The sequence below is a fragment of the Lactuca serriola genome, chromosome 4, assembly GCF_051521515.1.
Source record: "Lactuca serriola cultivar US96UC23 chromosome 4, Lser_US96UC23_V15, whole genome shotgun sequence".
NCBI classification, from domain to species: domain Eukaryota; kingdom Viridiplantae; phylum Streptophyta; class Magnoliopsida; order Asterales; family Asteraceae; genus Lactuca; species Lactuca serriola.
Window position 1 is genome coordinate 9,208,875 of NC_136411.1, and position 19,659 is coordinate 9,228,533.

Consider the following 19,659-nt stretch of genomic DNA (forward strand, 5'->3'; position numbering starts at 1 on the left):
GGCAGCATGGCCGAGTGGTAAGGCGGGGGACTGCAAATCCTTTTTCCCCAGTTCAAATCCGGGTGCCGCCTCATCAACAAACGAATCAAAATTTATTATCTGCTGATATAAATCACCCAAATTTTATCCAACAGATAAGGCGATTGTTGATACTTGGTTGATTCTAAGCATCTGTTCTGGGGATTTTGTAAAAGATTGGAAATCTTTCAATCTAAAATTCAAATAAAGATTATATTATAATGGTTGAAGCAAGACTAAAGAACACACCTAATAAAATGCCAGATTGAGGTTCTAACATAGAAATCGAAAAACATAAAACACCAACGCATCGTTGATTAGAAGTGAAATTAGTTGTGGTGGTGTTGAGTGCTTGTGGCGGTGATGGTTTAGGCCAACTCTGGTGTTGCTGGTAGCATATATATTACACATACAAATATAGAGAGATATAAGAAGGTTCCACGTAAGAGTGACAATTCTCGACCTAACATGTAATTCGACACGAAAATAAACGGGTTTGGTTTGAGATTTCTTATCTGCCACATGTTTATTTCATTAGTTGGGTTGGGTTGGGTAACATGTTTGTGTTCACAGATCAATCCGTCAACCGAACTATATATATTATATTTAAAAATAAATAAAATTGTATTTATGAATTAATAGAATAGAGTCAACTACTGTGACGTTGGAAACATTTTTTTACAATGTAAAATGTTAATTATTAATTAATTTGGAGATATGTATATTTCATATAAATTTAACATGTAAAAAGTTAACCGAATATGACCTGTTGACTCTTTGACCCGAAATCGACCAATTAACCTGTAAACTTATATACTTAAACGGATTATGTGGGTTGGATTGGGTTAGGTTGATGTTTGCAACCCGTCAAGGTGTGACCAACAAACCCATATATTGTATGGGTTGGATTGGGTTACTTATGGCCTAAAAACATGATTCCAACCAAATTACTAGGGCTAGTTCCCATGACTCCACGATATATGATTCAACAAGTTTGTTATGGAAAATATGTCAAGCTAATGCAAAATCCTCTTAATGTCCTCCAAAAGCATAGATGTATTTCGACTTACGTTGTCAAATGATGAGCAATTGAGTCACATACTCACATGCTTTGATACGAGAACAAATACAATGGTAATATGTTAAATTACAAAAAAAACAAGAACAAACAGAGAATTTTACTTTCAAGTATATATAAAACCTGGAAGAACTAAGAATTCAATATATTGACACATTTTACAGTGAAGTCAGAATAAATCTTCAATAAATCTGAGCTAGTTATGAATTCCAACTTAAACAAAGTAAACATGAAGTCAAAATGAATCACCTGACGCCCCAACTTTAACGTATATTGAAATGGTTTCAATTGATTGACAATTCTGGTTCGAGAATTCAAAACAAACGTCCAACCATCAAGCACCGTGTTCTTCCTCAAAATCAGACTTGAAAACGTTAAAATCAAACCCTGAAACACCTAGAAATAGACGTTCAAAGAATTTGTTCATCATCTGGGTTTACAAGTTTCTATATAATTGGCCCTTGAAAATCTTGAAATCAGACATTAAAAACCCTAAAATCAGACCTTGTTGGTTTACAAGTTTCTCCAACATGTGTGTCAATGTATGTTCATCTTGATCATCCACAAATTGATTCGTGTGTGTTTTGCATTCAAAAGAACCTAATGACAAATATAACCATGACTTTTGTTTTTTTTTCGTATTTGTATGTAAATGAGGGGGGGGGGGGGGGGGGAGGGGGTAATGTAGGTGGGTGTAGCGTTGATTTTTCATTTGTTTATTATAAAAGTAATAAATTAAATGTAAAAAAAAACTGAAAAAAGTAAAATTGTAAATTCAACTAAGGACCAAAACCATGAAAATTTTCTAATTTTGGACCTTCATTGTAATTTGAAAACATTTTGGATTTTATCTATAGTCTCAAAATATTATTAAAAGAGAACCTTTAATTCTAAACTGAAGAAATCAGGACCATTGATTGCATTTCAATCATATATTTTCCACCTTTGGATTATTTGATGACATCATCTTTGTCAACTCATTTATTTATGTCAATAAATTTTATAAAACATATATTACGTTTTAAATTAGAATTCCATTAATGACACTTAAATCTTACCAAAAATAAAATGAATTAAATTAGGAATTATATTAATGACAATTAAATATCACCAAAAATAAAATGAATTAAATTAAGAATTCTATTAATGAAAATAAAATCTCACAAAAAATAAAATACGAAAATACCCCGCCTCCCTCAATTCTTTACATAATATATCTAACCTAAGTTTTCTAGTGGAGAAGAAAATGGAGGAAAACATGTTGTTTTGACTTTTACTTAACGATTTAGATTTGTAGCCGAACGACTGAAATTATAAATACATCAGATAAAGGTAAGAAACAAGTAACTCAAATTCCACTTGACAACTTTTTAGTCATCTCATATATGCTTATTTCTTGATAACTACTATTTATCGATATTTATGCTAAAGTTGTGACAACATTAAAATGATTGTTACTCAAATTGCTTGATTTTTTTTTAGATTTCTTGTAGGTCGAAATTGGAGTTGACAAACAACAGAAATGATCGAATTCATTTGGGTTATTGTGAACGTAAGTAAAATATATTTTGATTTTTATGTTATGAGGGTGTCAAATTTTGTGGTTTGAAAATTAATTGTCACGGTTGTGTTATTTAGAAATTTGAATCGGATCTTTCTATGAGATTCCCCATTTTTTTCATACTTTTGACGAATTGTTCAATAAGTTGAGCAATCAAATTATAAACGATAGACTCATACATAATGTATGTCATATCCTTTGCTTTTGGTTGTTAAAATCACAAATTTGATTTTTTTTTTTTTTTTTTTTGATGTGTTAAGATTTGAGACCTTGATTTAGATACTTTGAAATTTTGTTTGGTCTACCTGTCTACTGCCTGTTCGATGAAATGCTTAAGGGAACAATATTGGGATAAACTTGCGGTCCGGTTTAAATTACTTTAAAAAAATATTGGTTTAAATTACTTAAAAATATACTTGTCGATTTTTGTTATCCTTCACGGTTTAAATTTGTATGTTTCTCCTTAAAGCTTCATGTTTCATCCCTAATGGTTCTTTATTTATGTTTTAGTTATAATGACTTATTTGACCCTTGATCACATTGGTTAGTTTCTCATACTAAGTTTTATTTGAAAATTATATTTAATTGCAAGTTATTACACTATCTAATACCCCAATAATCTCTAATATTTGTATAAGATGGTGACAATTATTATTTTTTATTGCAACTTCTCTTCATATTGATTATCGGATTTGCTTTTAGTTATGGAATGTTGCGACTGAAGGGATTCCACATTGTGGGGCGTTGGAATTCATTACAGAAGGAGACATGATTTATATACTTTATTGTGTATTAATTAATGGAAACGTTTAATTCTTGCTCATGTAGATCGATAAATATTTTACAATATGTCTTTTTAACCTTATATTAGGACTTTTTTGGAAAAAAAAAATTGCTTTTAATATTAAACTTTGAAAAAAAAAAGTTCATATATAGCATCATACTCTTAAAAAATGACTTTTTCGGATTATTTTTAGTTGATATGGAAAGTTATATTTTTTGTATATTGAAGCTTATTTAAACGATTGTTTTTCTGGAAAAAAATCATTAATAGCATTAAACTTTGCAAAAAAGTTCATTAATAGCATTGTAGTTTCAAAAAATGACTTTTCCATATTCTTTTTGACTAATCTAGAACAATTTTTTTTCTACATTAGAGCTAATTAATAGGATTTGTTTGAAAACATTTTATTAATGGAAAGTAGATTTTCATTTTCTTACGCGTAATAGACCAATTATGTAAGAAAAACATTTTAAATATGGACCATTTGTGTACTTTTGTTCACATGTGAACCATTTATGTAATATATAAATTTAATTGTTAATTGGTAGGTCATTAATATGACAATTTTCTAGGAAAAATTTGTTTTTAGATTGAAATTTGCAAAAAAAAAAAAGTAAAATGATAACGATATATGAATTTATTTTGTATATATATATATATATATATATATATATATATATATATATATATAAAAGTTATATTATAATATAAGTTTTTAAGTAAGACATAACAAGATTATCACCTTATAAACATAAGATAGCAACCAATTAATTGATTCTTTATTTCAATATTTCATTATTATCTTTAAACGGTTAATTATGTTCTAAAGTTTTGTTATACGAAAATTTTGTCAGATATATAAAAGTAATCATGTTTTAATTTTTCAAATTATAAAAGTAATCATGGTTTATGTTTTTCATATATGAAAATCATATTACGAAAAAGAGTGTTAGCATCTACCCGTTTTAAAATAGATTTCACATACTATTTTAGTTTTTAAACAGATATTTTGACAAAATAACTATTTTTTTTAGGATTAATGTATACTTATATATAAATAAGAGATGATACAAGAACAATATATTACATGTTCTTTAAAGTATAGCATGTTCCTGCTAAGAACATATGAAAATTTGCATTCATAAATAAGTCTCATTTTTTAACCAATTTGCTAATATTTATTGCAACACACCCTCCCTGTAAACTTTAAGCTCCTAAATAGTCGTCTGAAACTTATCATTAAAAGAAACTATTTGGTATCGTTGCATCACTAATAATCAAAATAAACTATCTAGAGATTTGGTCCAAGGCTTCCTCTATGTCTGCATGAAGATGACATGTTACCATTCAAGCTGATAAGAAAACAATTTCTAATCAAATTATGTTTCGCGATGGAAATTAATAAAGCTTACGGAGAAACAATACAAATATATGTATTTATCTCCCAGAATCGGTTTCACGCATGGCCAACTTTGTGTGGCATTGTCTAGAGGGATATCGCGTGCCAATACAAAAGTATTAGTGAACTCTGACGAACAATTCAACGAAAATGAAGTTTATACATCAAATATGGTCAACAAAAAGGATAACATTGCTCTGTAGGTATTTATCTTTAAGAATCGTTTGGAGGCAAGACCATTTTATACGGAGATGGCTTTAGACAAATTCTTCTAGCAATACAAAGAGGAAATTGTTCGGATACTGTGCATGCATCATATTCGTCCAAATTACGGCGTGATGTAAGTTTTACGTTTAACAGTAAACATGAGATTTATTTTGGTTGTATAACTAAGATTTGGATGAGACAAAAGCATTTGATGAGTGGATTGTTAAAATTGGCGATGGTAATATTGACGGCCCTAATGATGGTGAAGCGGAAATTGAAATTTCAGAAGACGTTGTTGTTCGCTCTATAGGTGACCATATTCATTCAATTGTATCCATCATTTATCTATCCTTTGAAAATCATCTTGATGATCAATCATATTTTCAAGATAAAAGTATTTTGGTCCATACAAATGAAGAATTTTATACTACCAATGACTACATTTTAGGATTGATGAAAGATGAAGGGAAAACATATAAGTTCAAATTCTTTACGTGATACAGAGTTACCAGTTTTTTTTGAGGAATCAATTTACTCTTCAGTTGTGTTGAATGATTTTAAGGCATCTAGAATTTCCAACCATAAACTTACACTAAAAATAGGTGTTTCAGTCATATTACTTTGTAATATCGACAAAACCAAAGGACTATGCAATTGTACTAGATTATAGATTGTTAGGCTTGGAAGAAACGTCATTGAAGCCTGAATCATATATGATAGATTCTTTATGGAGACTACTTATATACCTTGCATAAATTTAACTCCGTCTAATGAAAGAATCTCATTCTGTTTTCAGCGGAATCAATTCCCTATAGTAGTTTATTTTGTTATGGCCACTAACAAAAGTCAATGACAATAATTATCAAATGTTGGATTATACTTGCATAAACTTGTCTTCACTCATTTTCAGTTATATATTTTTTGTTTCTCGCGTCACAAGTGAAAAAGGATTGAAGGTACTCATATATTACGAGGAAGGTTGTCCAACTAATAAAACAAAAAGTTATGTTTACAAAGAGGTCCTTCAACTATTATAGATATTCAAGTGTTTCTTTGTTTTTTTCAAACATTTAAATGTTAGCAATAATGCTAAGTCTGTTTATGTTACTTTATTTTTTTATACTGCCAACTTTTTTTTATACATTTACATGTACATTTTTATATGTCCCCCGCGTTTTACGTGGGGTCATAATCTAGTTTTTTTTATAAACCACATAGACCAATTTTACAGATTTTTCTAAAAAAAATTCACAAATTGTTACTAAAATACTATATTATCTATATACTAAAAATCAATGAAGTTTTTCCGTCGGCATTTTTAACCCTTCTACTTTGTAAAATGACACTTCTACCTTCATACTTTGTAAAATATTACGTTTACCTCAACTTTGAACTTTCTAAAAGGTCACTTTCACCCATTTCATTTTAGTAAGCTTTCGTGTGTTTATCCTTGTAGTATATATAATATGATTTTCTATAATCTGATTTAGTTATAGTTATCATCCCTCAATTTTGTAAAATATTACTTTGACCCCGTTGACTTTGAACTTTGTAAAAAACCCGTAGAGTATGTGAACTAAGACATTCAAGCTAAACCTAGTTTATCGGATATCAGACTTTCAAGTAGAATGTCAGAAGTAAAAGAAGGGAGTGAGGCATTAACGAGTATCCTGAAATCCTATGAGTAAGAAAGCCCCTTTTGACTATCTATCTATAACTGGGGGAGTTCTGTGAAAGCAAGCGATAGAGAACAAGACAGCAAGTGAGCGTACCTTTGTTCGCTTTTTCTCCACCAAGCACGGAAGTTTAAGGATAACTGTAGGTCGGTGGCCACTTAAGGAAACTCCGATTCGATCCGCCCCCCGGCTGGGAGGCATCTACTTCATCCTGATCACAAGGAGGGGTTCACTATAATGGGGGGTACTTCTTTTTTTCCCTCCCGGAAAGAATGAAATGCATAAGGGACCATCCTTTCTTTAACTTAAAAAAAAGCTAATTTATTACGTGCTTACTTTTATATATGTGTCGGGTATAAATTTAAGGTGATCAACGCTTCGACGTAAATTTAAAACTTACGTTCGTTAATTTGTTTAAAAAAAACTTACTTGATTTTGTTATGTATGTAATTCGAGTTTGTCTACACTTCGACGTAAGTAGCTTTTATGTTTTCGTACTTATTTTTATGTTGACATAAAAGTGAATTTTGTTTTGCATGACTTTGGTCCATGATTTTTATGATTTAACAACATTAGTCCTCCTAAGTTTCTATGCATTGCTTTAATCCTTGACTTTTATGGTTTGACAACTTAAGTCCTCCTAATTTTCTATTGTTACTGAAAGAGTTTATCTTCTTAAATCCATTACTGCCACCATAACACGAGTAAAATCCTACTTAATTTCTAAAACTAATTAGAGAAACTATAATTATTATAAGAGAAAATGACAAAAATAGTCATTTACACTAATGGGATTACAAAAATAGTCAAAAAAAATCAAAATTACAAAATTAACCCACAATTTCGCAGATGGAGATGCCCCATCTGCGAAATCAGCATCTCATCTGCGAATATACAAGCACCTAAAGCACAGTTGTGCTTTAGGTGCTTGTACATTCGCAGGTGCTTTTATTTTATTTTTATTTTTTTTTCTGTATATATAGGGGTAATTTCGCAGATGGAATAGGTCCATCTGTGATTTACTCCCATTCTATCTGCGAAATTGTGGTTTTCTTTTGTATTTTTTTTTAGTTTGACTATGAAATGAATTGGTTTGACTACGAAATCATGTTGCTATATAAAAAGTTTTGTAGAAAAATATCATTTTGGTTATTATTTGTTTAGGAATTTTCTCTACAATTTGCTAAAAAAATGATTGAATATTTGGTTTGTCTCGTAACCAATGGGAGATGACAAGTTAATGGAACATGATTTATATAACAACCAAAATGATATTTTTCTACAAAACTTTTTATATAGCAACATGATTTCGTAGTCAAACCAATTCATTTCATAGTCAAACTAAAAAAAAATACAAAAAAAAAAAAAACCATAATTTCGCAGATAGAATGAGAGTAAATCGCAGATGGACCTATTCCATCTGTGAAATTACCCCTATATATACAGAAAAAAAAATAAAAAAAATAAATAAAAGCACCTGCGAATGTACAAGCACCTAAAGCACAGCTGTGCTTTAGGTGCTTGTACATTTGCAAATGAGATGCTCATTTCGCAGATAGGGCATCTCCATCTGCGAAATCGTAGGCTAATTTTGTAATTTCGATTTTTTTTGGCTATTTTTGTAATGCAATTAGTGTAAATGACTATTTTTATCATTTTCTCTTATTATAATGTTTATTTTAAAGAAGGGTTCACTCCAAGATTAAAGTCTGAAATTTGAAAATGTTGAGTTAATATATGAAAATGTTGTGTACTTAATGAAAATGTTGCGTACTTAATGAAGTTTAACAAGTTTATGTACATAACACTCGATTATGATTCAAGATTTCGTCGGAGTATTTCATATCATGTGATAATCATTGGGCCATTCATATCAGGTGATAATCATTGGGCCGACATATTATTCTGATTTTATAGAGTGAAAAACTGAAAACTATAGATCATATTTACATATAATATCAAAACAATTGATATGCAAATTCAATTTCATTTATATTGGTCAAATAGAATTATTATTAGAGTTAATGTGATAAATGAGTATTAAAAATATTTGGAAAGTTAAAAAAACGTATTGTCCTCAAACTATATTATTAAAGTGTAAGTTATTTAAAGCATTTGTTTATTAAAAAAAACCTTGTTACCTACCTCATTACATAAAGCCATTTTGCTGGTTGATAAATGATAACTCATATCCATTATGATTATTATTTATAGAAAATGTTCTTTTTCAATAACTACCAATCCACCATCTATAAATTTGGTTTCCTTTTTTAACAATTTTTTGTTGTCAAGATAACAATATGGAATCTGTAAAGGTTATTACAGTTTTTGTGTTGTTTGAACTGATCGATCTGTTATATCTGAAAATATATCGTGTGTCCATATGAAATCTAACATAATAAATGAAAATCAATTTTGCCAAATGTCATCTTCTTATTGAATTTGACACATGTCATTTTTTAATAATTTTTGAATTATTTTTTTTTACACTTCATTTTCTTAAATTTATTTTAGTGAGATTTATATATGTAAAGTAGATCATTTTATTAAATTTCATAATAATTGTTCTACAACCTTTCAAACATCTTACATTATTATTCAATTACTTACTTTAGTTATTATATTCATTTTATTTATGTAAAATTATTACTTTAAAAATATGTGATGCTTATAATTTTACACTAAACTTTTTTTATAAACTCGTGTAATACACGGGTCAGACAACTAGTATATAACATAATTTGTTAATAAAATTGCAAAGCAAAAGCAAAAGGTGTCCATGGAGTCATGTAAGTAAAAGCTTATTAATCGGGTCAAAGTCAAACAATCTAAACCAACCATAATCCCCTTCCCTTTCCCTCCTCCTTTCTCCATTTCAATATTCATTCTGCACAACAATCAATTCATCCATGGACAGACATGGCAAATCAGGCAGCTTCATCGGAAGGCGTTGGAAAACTACCACCACCACGGATAGTCCCCGATCATCCTTTTCTTCTCCATTTTTACCTCGCAAATCCTCCCCTGTCCCTGTGCCTGATAATATTAATGCACAACTTTCCGATTCTAACGACGACCTGGATGAAGCAATACCAGACGTCGATCATGATCAAATCTTGCTCGAAATTGAACGTTTCACCGATGAATTATGCACGGCCGATGACAAGACCACCCCGCCGGAGCCGGACATCATAGACACCTTCTCCTTAATCATCAAGTCCAAAACCAGAAAATCAACCAGACGCCCGGGTAGGAACGGTGAGGTGACCGATGAAGACCCGTTTTTGTATGAATCTGTTAGGCTGTTATGTAAATTGAAAACTGCATTAGGCGAATTTCCAAACACATCAATGGTTATGCTTGATAGAATCAACAAGCTTCTGCATCGAATTATCATGTTCATGGAAGAAGAGCTTCGTTCGTTTCTACAGCATTCAAAGGCAAAGCTTCCTCCGGAACCGAGTTTGAAGATGATGACTTCGTCTTCAAGGCACTTTTCCTTCAAACCAGACCGTTCCAATTCCAATTCAAATTCCAATTCCACCACCACAGCCAGTAAGGACGAGGATGATGATTTTCCAGGTTTCTCGGAGGAGAAGATAATTAGGATTACCAAAATCGTAACCACCATGATTTCCAGTGGATACAAAAACGAATGTTCACATGTTTATAGCATGGCGCGTGGAAATGCATTGTATGAGCAACTCAAAAAGAACGACTTCGAAAAGCTTAACGCAGAAGATGTTTCGAGATTAAACAGCTGGGAATTGCTTGAACCAGACGTGGCACGATGGATCGGCATCATAAAGCAATGCTCCGACGTCCTAATTCCGGCGGAACGGAAGTTAGGCGAGACGGTTTTTGCCGACAATGTTTCGGTTTTCAGAGGTCTATTCATCAATCTGGTTCATAGCCTCATCACGTCGTTACTTGATTACGCGAGAGCAATTGCCAAAACGAAGGCGTCTGTGGAGAAGCTGTTCAGATTCCTTGATATGTATGAGGCGCTTTCCGGTCTTCGTGAAGCAATAACGAACAACGACAACGACGAATTCTTGTCAGATTCACAATCACGTAATGATCTAAATACGGAAATATCATCTTCCATCGACCGAATCGGCGGAGCAGCGGTGAACACGCTTGGTGAATTAGAAAACTCCATTCGAAACGATCCGGCGAAAACTCCGGTGCCGGGAGGTGCAATACACCCTCTGTCAAGCTACGTCTTGAACTACTTGAAATTGGCTTGTGCGTATGGAAATTGTTTAGAACAGATCTTCCAAAACGCAAAACTCATCCAACCGTCGGCGACGTCGGAAGACATGGAGAAGTCGCCGCTGGCGGCACAAGTAGCGTCGGTGATCGCCGTTCTAGACGGTAACCTGGCATTGAAATCAACACTATACAAAGACCCTTCGTTACGCTTCTTTTTCCTAATGAACAATGGTAGATACATATTAACAAAAGTAAGAGAGTCAAACGAGATTAAAAAACTGATGGGCGACAATTGGTGTCGCCGGAAGTCATCGGAGGTCCGGCATTACCATAAAAGTTACCAGAGAGAGACATGGACAAGGTTGTTACAATGCATTACACAAGAAGGGATACAAGTGAACGGAAAAGTGAATAAACAGGCGTTGAACGAGAGGTTCAAGAACTTCAACGCCATGTTTGATGAGATACACAAGACACAGAGCACATGGGTGGTAAGGGAGCCGCAACTGCTGTCTGAGCTCCGGGCATCCATATCGGCGGTTGTTATTCCTGCATATCGCTCATTTGTAGGGAGGTATAGACACCACTTTGAGTCAGCGAAAAGCGTAGACAAGTACATCAAATATCAACCAGAAGACATCGAGGCATTGATTGAGACTTTGTTCGATGGTAATATTAATGCGTCTATGTCTAGGAAGAGATCATAGATCTGAAGGGGACCCATTCTTTTCCTAGTTATGTATCAATTTGCTTGTATTAATCTTGTATCTTGTCTTAAATAACTTTTTTTTTTTATCAGCAACCCATCCATAGTAAGAAAACAAGTAGAATTTGTCACTGGTATATATTAATGGTTCCATGCATGATGCAGATTCGTAGATTAAAATTATTTAATTTGAGGATAAGCATGGTTTTGTTTTGGGTAAATTGATGCATGACAACTCTGGGCCATTCGATCAACTAGATACATATGAAAAGAACAAACAAGCCAGACCGATGGACTAATACGACCATGTCGGATGACCAGTCTGACCCATAATCTTTGTTGGGCTTATAGCTTTCGAGATGTTACCCTTTAGCCATATTGCACTACAATTTTGGGTTTTGGGATATATGGTTTTTGAAGTAATAATCAGCGGACTTATTAAAATAATTAACTTTTCTGTTTGTTTATATTTGGATAATTATATTTTTACACATTTAAGTAACGATTGTTTTGGAAGTGCTTACATATGACCATTTTACATCCGGTCATAATTGTCATATGTGAATACTTTCAAAAATTTATTACCTAACTAAATATGTACAAAAAAAAATAGTTATTGTTGCTACTTGCTACTGATATTATAGAAACATAATCGTCTTTGAATGTATACAAAAATACTAACTTGGTAAGGTATGCACTACCGCGATGCTGCAAACCTAGTTTACAGTAATTTTTTGTATGAGTGTTGCAAGTTTATTTCAATAAATAACGAATCTGCCATTAAAAAACCTTTTTAACACTAATAACTAGAAAAACGTTTTATGTGTTATATTTATAAAATTTATTATTAGAATATTATAACAATGTCAAAACTCAAAACATAATAATAAATTGATATAAAAATAAAATAACTTTGATAGAATAGAACATCCGGTACATGGTGGCGTACACTGAAATAAATCCAGATTTCATGTTAACAGAAATTGACTTTCTAAACGGTGCAATAAATATATCACAACTAAAAGATAATAAAATTAGATTAATAAAAATAATAGAATTTGTTGAGATGTTTCATATTATGGCCCGATATAAAAGCAGAAATAAAGTATTATTCGGCCCCAATAACAAACAAATTCGTTGAGAAGTTTCAGGGGCTTTCGTCATCTTCTCCGGAGCGTATCCATATTCATTATTCAATTATTCAATAACAAAAACTTCATTTCAAAGTTCAAACTTGGTCGTTGAGAATACTCTGCCCGCCTATAATGAATTATGAACCCATCAATAATACCGTGACACAACAGCGAAGGTACGACCGTTTGCCTACCCGTCTTTATCCGCTCCCAATTTAAAATCCAATTCAATTTGATCACGATCTTTTCCAATTTTTAGTATTCAATTTCTAAATTTTGAAAGCTTGTGATTTCTGTTTTTTCTTGTTAAAATCTTTGGTACCCAGATAATCTATGATGGAATTGAACCATCATCAATGACATGAACTAGTTTGTGCTTCCGGATTTCAATCTTTGATTCTTTTGAAGAACCCCTGTTTCCTGTTTTAATGGCGACGTTGTTACCGGGGGTTTTATTGAAGTTACTGGATGGGATGGATTCAGGGGTGAAGCCGACAAGTGAACATAGGAGTTCACTTTTACAAGTTACAGATATTATGCCAGCTGATCTTGATGAGAAAGATCTCTGGCCAAAACATGGATTTTACATAAAACTTTCGGATTCATCTCATTCAATCTACGCAAGATTACCTTTAGAAAAAGACGATCTTGTTCTCAGTAATAAAATGCAGCTTGGCCAATTCATTCATGTTAAAAAATTGGAGTCTGGTTCCCCTGTTCCTATAGCTAAAGGTGTGAAACCACTTCCTGGACGCCACCCGTTTGTTGGAATGCCTGAACCATTAATCGGGTTGAAAGGAAAACAGGATACGAATCAACCAAAAGGAAATCTTCATCTGAATTCAAAATCGTCTGCTTCTAGAAGGGGTTCTTGGGGTACAAAAGGAGAACATGGAGTTTGTGCATCACCTATAGCGTTAAAGCCATGTCCTTTGAAGTTTGATCAATGTACACCTGTAAAAGTGAGGTCTTCGATGATTAGCTCTAGATCAGCTGAGAAGAGAAGCTCAAATGGAAGGGTATCAATGTCTAAATTGACTGAAAGTCCTGTGACTAGTGTAAAGAAAAGCTGTGTTACTTCTTCTATGGTGAAGATTCCAAGGAGCAGCAAGAGTAGCACATGTGACAAAGGTGCAAAGATGTCAACAAGTCCCTACAACTCAGCTGTAGGTACATCTTCCCTCTTTTCTAAAGTTTTTGACTTTTTTCAGTTGCAGGTTTATTAAAGCAATCAAAATGAACACAACAAGAGCTTTATTAGTTATACAAAATCTTGTTTTGTATATGAACATTCATTGGAAACCAAATCGGAAGATCTATGTGGTCTTATTCAAAAGTTCAGTTCTTTATATGCTCTCTTTTTTTAAAAAAAAAAATATAGGAAAAGAAAAGTGCCACATCACCCCGAAGTTTACAGAGTAAACAAATGGTGTCTTCTCCCATTTCTGGTGTTAAAACGAAGGAATGCTTGAATACAAATATTACGTCACAAGTGAAGTCTCCAAATCCTCATTCATCTTCTGAGACCTCTTTATTTACTCTGCCACGAAAGCTTAGCTTACTGGGAAAGGTTAAAGCAATTTCTTTCATTTAACTTTTTCTTTTTAATTTTTTTTTCTTATTTTGTGAAAAATGATGCATCAGGAAGCCATCCAACAACGAGAAAAAGCACAGAAAATTGCCCTTCAAGCGCTTAGAAATGCCTCAGCCACTGAAACTATTGTTTGGTCTCTCAAGTATGACTTTTATGATTTTATACTAAAAAATTATTTATCAATTTATGATTTTGTATATTTCGTATAGGAGCTTATCTACTTTGAGCAAGTTGGCTAACCCTGAGGATCCAACAGATTGTTTTGATCAATTTCTTGAATTCCATAACCAAATAGTTCAAGCCATAGCCGATATGGTGTCAATTAAATCAGCAACAGAAGTCAACAATATCATTAACAACTCCAATCAGAAGTCAACAGTCTTGGGAAAACACACGAGGTCATCAAATGTTAACCAAAAGGGTAAAATGGGAACATGTGAACAAAATGGAAACAAGCATTCGTGTCTGAATGATACGATTAAACTAGGAAAGCAGATTGAGAGAGAGGCTGGAAATTGGTTCATGGAGTTTTTGGAGAAAGCTTTGGAAAAGGGTATGGGGGAATCAAAGTTTATAAAAGTTCATAAATCACTTGTAATGAAGGTTATGAAATGGGTGGAAGTTGAACAATGTGATTCTAGCAAGAGGTTAGTGAATCCTAAAGCAATTGAAATTGCAAGGAAGTTGAGGATCAAGGTGAAGAGCCCTTGAATATTGATGTAAATTGATTTTTGTATCAAATGTTGTTTGATACAATAAAAAACATGGGTGTAGTTTGCATAAAGTGATGAGTTTAAATACAAAAAAATTGGGTTGAACCAAATGCTTACAACTTCCTAAATCTTCTTACATACTTATAAAGCTTGCATTTTCCCTTGATTGTCATGCATTTGAAACCCTCCACAATAATTTGCTAAAACCTCATGCATTTGAAACCCCCAAACCTTTTCACCTTCTTAATAATTATTCACACATAATCAATGGTAATCCATATGAGATAATTATTTGTTAAAACCTCATGCATTTGTATGGTACTAAAACATGTTTGAGTTTTTTGGTTTTAGACTTTAGTAAATGGGTAATCCGTTTGATACGTTCGAATTACCCAAAACAAGAGATAAATTAATAATATATGCTCATGCATGTTTTGTACAAGCTCCAATCAAAATACAATATATCATGATCATACAATTAAGTGTCTTTTATTCCATTTTGGCTTTATAACAAAAGTTTGTTTACGTGGCGAATAAAGAAAACTTGAAGATGAATATTTAGGTTGGATGTTTATATAAAATTTGTTTTAATATAGATATAAATACACAAATGTGTGTCAAATACAGCCCATCACAAATTTAATGTTATAAACTACAATATAACTCAAAGTGGTTTTCCAAATATAATGTTTATACTATAATATAATATATTAGAAGAATACCAATCCCACATGTTGTGCAGAAATTTAGTTGCATAGATAATATATTATAATTATATTTCATTTAAAATATGTTAGGGTCATTTGGTTATTACATTGTTGTATTAGGCACTATAGTCTCATATATTTTGAATGACTCTTACAAAAATGATGTCTGTAATTTGAATATAACGTAATATCTTATGATGTTTATTGAATGATATTATCTTCGATTGAACACTTTTTAGTTGGAATCAACTTTATTATAGTTAAAAATTTTGGCTCCCTTTTTTCTTTTCATTAGTTATAGAATATGATTTTTTATATTAACTTAAAATATGTCACTATCTTAAAATAGATTGAGAATGATATTTTTTATATTTACTTAAAATACGGCACCATTTTCTATTCAATAATAAAACTAACAAAAGTTGTTAAATATGTATTTTTATGAGTTTCAACATAAATAAACGACCACATATGAGAATCCATATCTAATCAATCATCAACTAATTACATTAGATACTAATGTGTACATAAAAATTACATTTAAAATTTTAAACTAATAGTAAAAAAATTTCATTATTTATTATGATAAAAAATCTGTAAATCAAAAAATATACATGCTATTTAATCGCATACAATTTTTATGTATGGCTTATTCACAATACATTAAATCATATATAACCATATTAAACTACATAATTATCCCACTACGCAACGCGCGGGCATTCGCCTAGTTCCTTTATAAAAATATTGTTATTTTAATAATGGATTGTTGTAATCGATTGTAAAGAAAAATTGTTCATATGTCCAACCTACTTGACCTAGTAACCAAGTAACCAATGATTAGGTCTATTCAAACAATATACATGATAGAATTGTCAAATATATTAAAATTATCTAGTCAAATAAGTTAACTGGTTAGATTAATATATACTAACATTTTAACATTTTATTGTATAATTTGAGAAAATCAAACTTATAGTTATAGAGTCATTGAACTACATAACTTGGCAAAGTTAAAAAATAATGTTAGAAAAATATATTAACAAAAAAGAGAGCAAAAAACATAATTTAAGAAAATCACACTTATAGAGTCATTGAACTACATAACTTGGCAAAGTTAACAAAATAATGAATATATTAACAAAAAAGAGAGCAAAAAATATATGCGTTTGCCGGGAGTCGAACCCGGGTCTATTGCTTGGAAGGCAATTATCCTAACCGTTGGACTACAAACGCAATTTTGATTACAAACGATCTTTTATTTATATTACCTATCTAGGTAGAAATCTTTCAAAACCTACGAATACGATGAAGTGTGGAATTTTCCGAACAGTTCTTATGGAGTCGAGCTGCTGTATCTGGATGAGGCGAGTAAAGATGGCGACCACCACCACTTCCATCGTCTTCCGCCCCACAACCTCGTCTTCTATTTCACCGTTATTCACTCCGCTACGTTCTTCCAAATCAACGTTATCACTTCTTTCTCATATATTTCACCCACGCCGTTCAATTTCAATAACCGCAACTCTTCCTCTTCAGTCTTCTTCGTCTCCGTTTTCCCAAACCGTTCATCATCAATGTTCCTCTTCTTCTGGTAATTTTGTATAACATTGTCTGTATCTATTTACACATAATTCACTTCTTTTGTATTGATTTTGGTTGTTATATGAGCTGAAGATGGTGGCATTAATCCTAAGGATTCCCAAAAGATTATTCTGAAAGGGATGAGATACAAAGAATTCGAAGTATGTATACATCTATCTTTTCCTTAACTAATTTTTCTTCAAAAAGCTGGTAATCTAGGGCTTTTGAGTTCATACCCCCCGCGAGTTAGGAACTTTTTGGATGTGCTTCTTGAAAGGGATCATTTCTAAATACATGAAATTTTTGAACAGAATTGGGTGACTTCTCAAGGATATAGACCTGCTCAAGCATTGATGCTATGGAAGCTGCTTTACGGGAACAATTCAAAGAGGATTTGGGCACATTCATTTGAGGAATTAGAAGGTTCATCTTCAAATCTCAACTTCGTCATAACTAAAGATGTTCTTCCTTTTGTAAAATCAATCATCTTATTATCAACTTCTTTCTAGGTTTAAACAAAGACTTAACAAAGATGATAAGTAAACATGCTAAATTGAAAGCATTACAAGTGAAAGATATCATCACAGCCTCCGATGGCACTAGAAAGGTACACATAATCTTACTTAACTCTGTCTCTAATCATATATTCTCATTGATTATAAAATCTCAGGAGGTTTCAGATTTTGTTTACATTGGATGATGGACTGATAATAGAGACAGTGATAATACCTAATGGTGATAAGGGAAGGAATACAGTGTGTGTTTCAAGTCAAGTTGGATGTGCAATGAATTGCCAATTCTGTTTCACTGGCAGGTAATTTCTACTTCTTCTTCTTCCTATTATAATTATTATAATCATTGTTATTGTATACATATATATATATATATATATATATATATATATATATATATATATATATATTAAGAAACATGATGCATCTCTTCTGTTTTTCAGGATGGGTTTAAGGAGAAATCTAACTACAGAGGAAATAGTAGAACAAGCTGTATTTGCACGTAGACTGTTTACTAGCACAGTGGGTCCCATCTCAAATGTTGTTTTCATGGTATGTATGCTTTTATTGGTTTGTTTATTATAATTTATCGCATCCTACATTCATTTCTTCCTATTTGTAACAATGTCATTCAAATACAAATGAATTTTTACTGCTAGAATTGGGTAAAATGTTCAATATTCAATGTCCTAATAAAGGAAAGAGAAAAATGCAAGAAATAGCAAATGTAATTTCAAATTATTTATTGTGATTTACAAAACTTACCCATTATAGCAAATGGGTAACATGTTGATTTGAAACTTTGAATTAATTTACATCTCCTTTTGTAGGGAATGGGAGAACCACTTCAAAACATTGAAAATGTGATGAAAGCTGCAGATATAATGGTTGATGAACAAGGGCTTCATTTTAGCCCAAACAAGGTCACCATTTCAACAAGTGGACTTGTGCCTCAAATCAAACGTTTTCTTCGTCACTCTAAATGTGCATTAGCTGTTAGTCTGAATGCTACAACTGATGAAGTAATTACTATATTTTAATTAAAAACCTCTCAGTTTTTATTTCCATATTTATTAATTAATTATGTGATTAGGTGAGGAACTGGATCATGCCCATTAATCGGAAGTACAATTTGAGCTTACTTCTTGACACCCTTCGTGAAGAGCTCCAATTCAAACATAAATACAAAGTCTTGTTTGAATACGTGATGCTTGCTGGAGTCAATGACAGGTTAAATTATTTGCTCATAAAAGAAATATCAAATATGTATATAGCTGTTTTGAGATTAAGTGATTAACCCATTAAGTTATTAATTTGCAGCATTGATGATGCAAAGCGGATAATTGATCTTGTGAAGGGGATTCCATGCAAGATTAATCTGATTACATTCAACCCGCACAGTGGGTCCCACTTCCAACCCACAGCAGATGAAAAGATGGTTGAGTTTAGAAACATTTTGGCTGAGGGTGGCTTGACTGTGTTCATGAGACCGAGTAGAGGAGATGATCAGATGGCTGCATGTGGTCAGTTAGGGAACCCGGCTGATCTCCAAGCTCCTTTACTTAAAGTGCCTCCCAAGTTTCAATCCTCATTAGAGCTATCCTTATAACTTGTACATGATGCATTAAGTGTGGTACATTCGTTTTAATCATGAATCTGTTATTTGAATTGAAGTTGTTTTTAATTTTTTTTTTTACTTAAAATTGACATAACAAGTTAAGCCAAAAAACCTGGCTTAATGAATGAATTAAGACACGCAGTCTAGGGAGCGT

General features: G+C 32.0%; 2 protein-coding genes, 2 non-coding genes and 1 pseudogene across 5 annotated transcripts; 4 read left to right on the forward strand and 1 right to left on the reverse strand.

Annotated features, from left to right (window-relative positions):
• TRNAC-GCA (transfer RNA cysteine (anticodon GCA)) lies at positions 1-71 on the forward strand. Its single transcript has one exon. It is a non-coding gene; the product is annotated as a tRNA-Cys (tRNA).
• A 9,545-nt stretch (positions 72-9,616) lies between these two features.
• On the forward strand, positions 9,617-11,741 carry LOC145099933 (exocyst complex component EXO70C1 pseudogene; annotated as a pseudogene).
• Positions 11,742-12,794: 1,053 nt separating this feature from the next.
• Positions 12,795-15,194, forward strand: LOC145101003 (protein CORTICAL MICROTUBULE DISORDERING 4-like). Of its 2 annotated transcripts, XM_079038171.1 has the most exons (5): positions 12,795-12,953; positions 13,104-13,943; positions 14,159-14,347; positions 14,422-14,513; positions 14,581-15,194. In XM_079038171.1, exons 2-5 carry the CDS (start codon positions 13,206-13,208, stop codon positions 15,080-15,082), a joined length of 1,521 nt encoding a protein of 506 aa, XP_078894297.1. In that variant the 5' UTR covers positions 12,795-12,953; positions 13,104-13,205; the 3' UTR covers positions 15,083-15,194. The 2 variants fall into 2 exon arrangements, with proteins under 2 accessions (XP_078894297.1, XP_078894296.1); XM_079038170.1 differs by having other exon boundaries at positions 12,795-13,943.
• Positions 15,195-16,955: 1,761 nt separating this feature from the next.
• Positions 16,956-17,027, reverse strand: TRNAG-UCC (transfer RNA glycine (anticodon UCC)). Its single transcript has one exon. It is a non-coding gene; the product is annotated as a tRNA-Gly (tRNA).
• Positions 17,028-17,100: 73 nt separating this feature from the next.
• Positions 17,101-19,555, forward strand: LOC145101004 (Radical SAM superfamily protein). Its single transcript, XM_079038173.1, has 9 exons — positions 17,101-17,385; positions 17,469-17,536; positions 17,687-17,798; positions 17,885-17,982; positions 18,056-18,189; positions 18,331-18,439; positions 18,718-18,909; positions 18,981-19,117; positions 19,208-19,555. Exons 1-9 carry the CDS (start codon positions 17,130-17,132, stop codon positions 19,494-19,496), a joined length of 1,395 nt encoding a protein of 464 aa, XP_078894299.1. The 5' UTR covers positions 17,101-17,129; the 3' UTR covers positions 19,497-19,555.
• Positions 19,556-19,659: the final 104 nt, after the last annotated feature.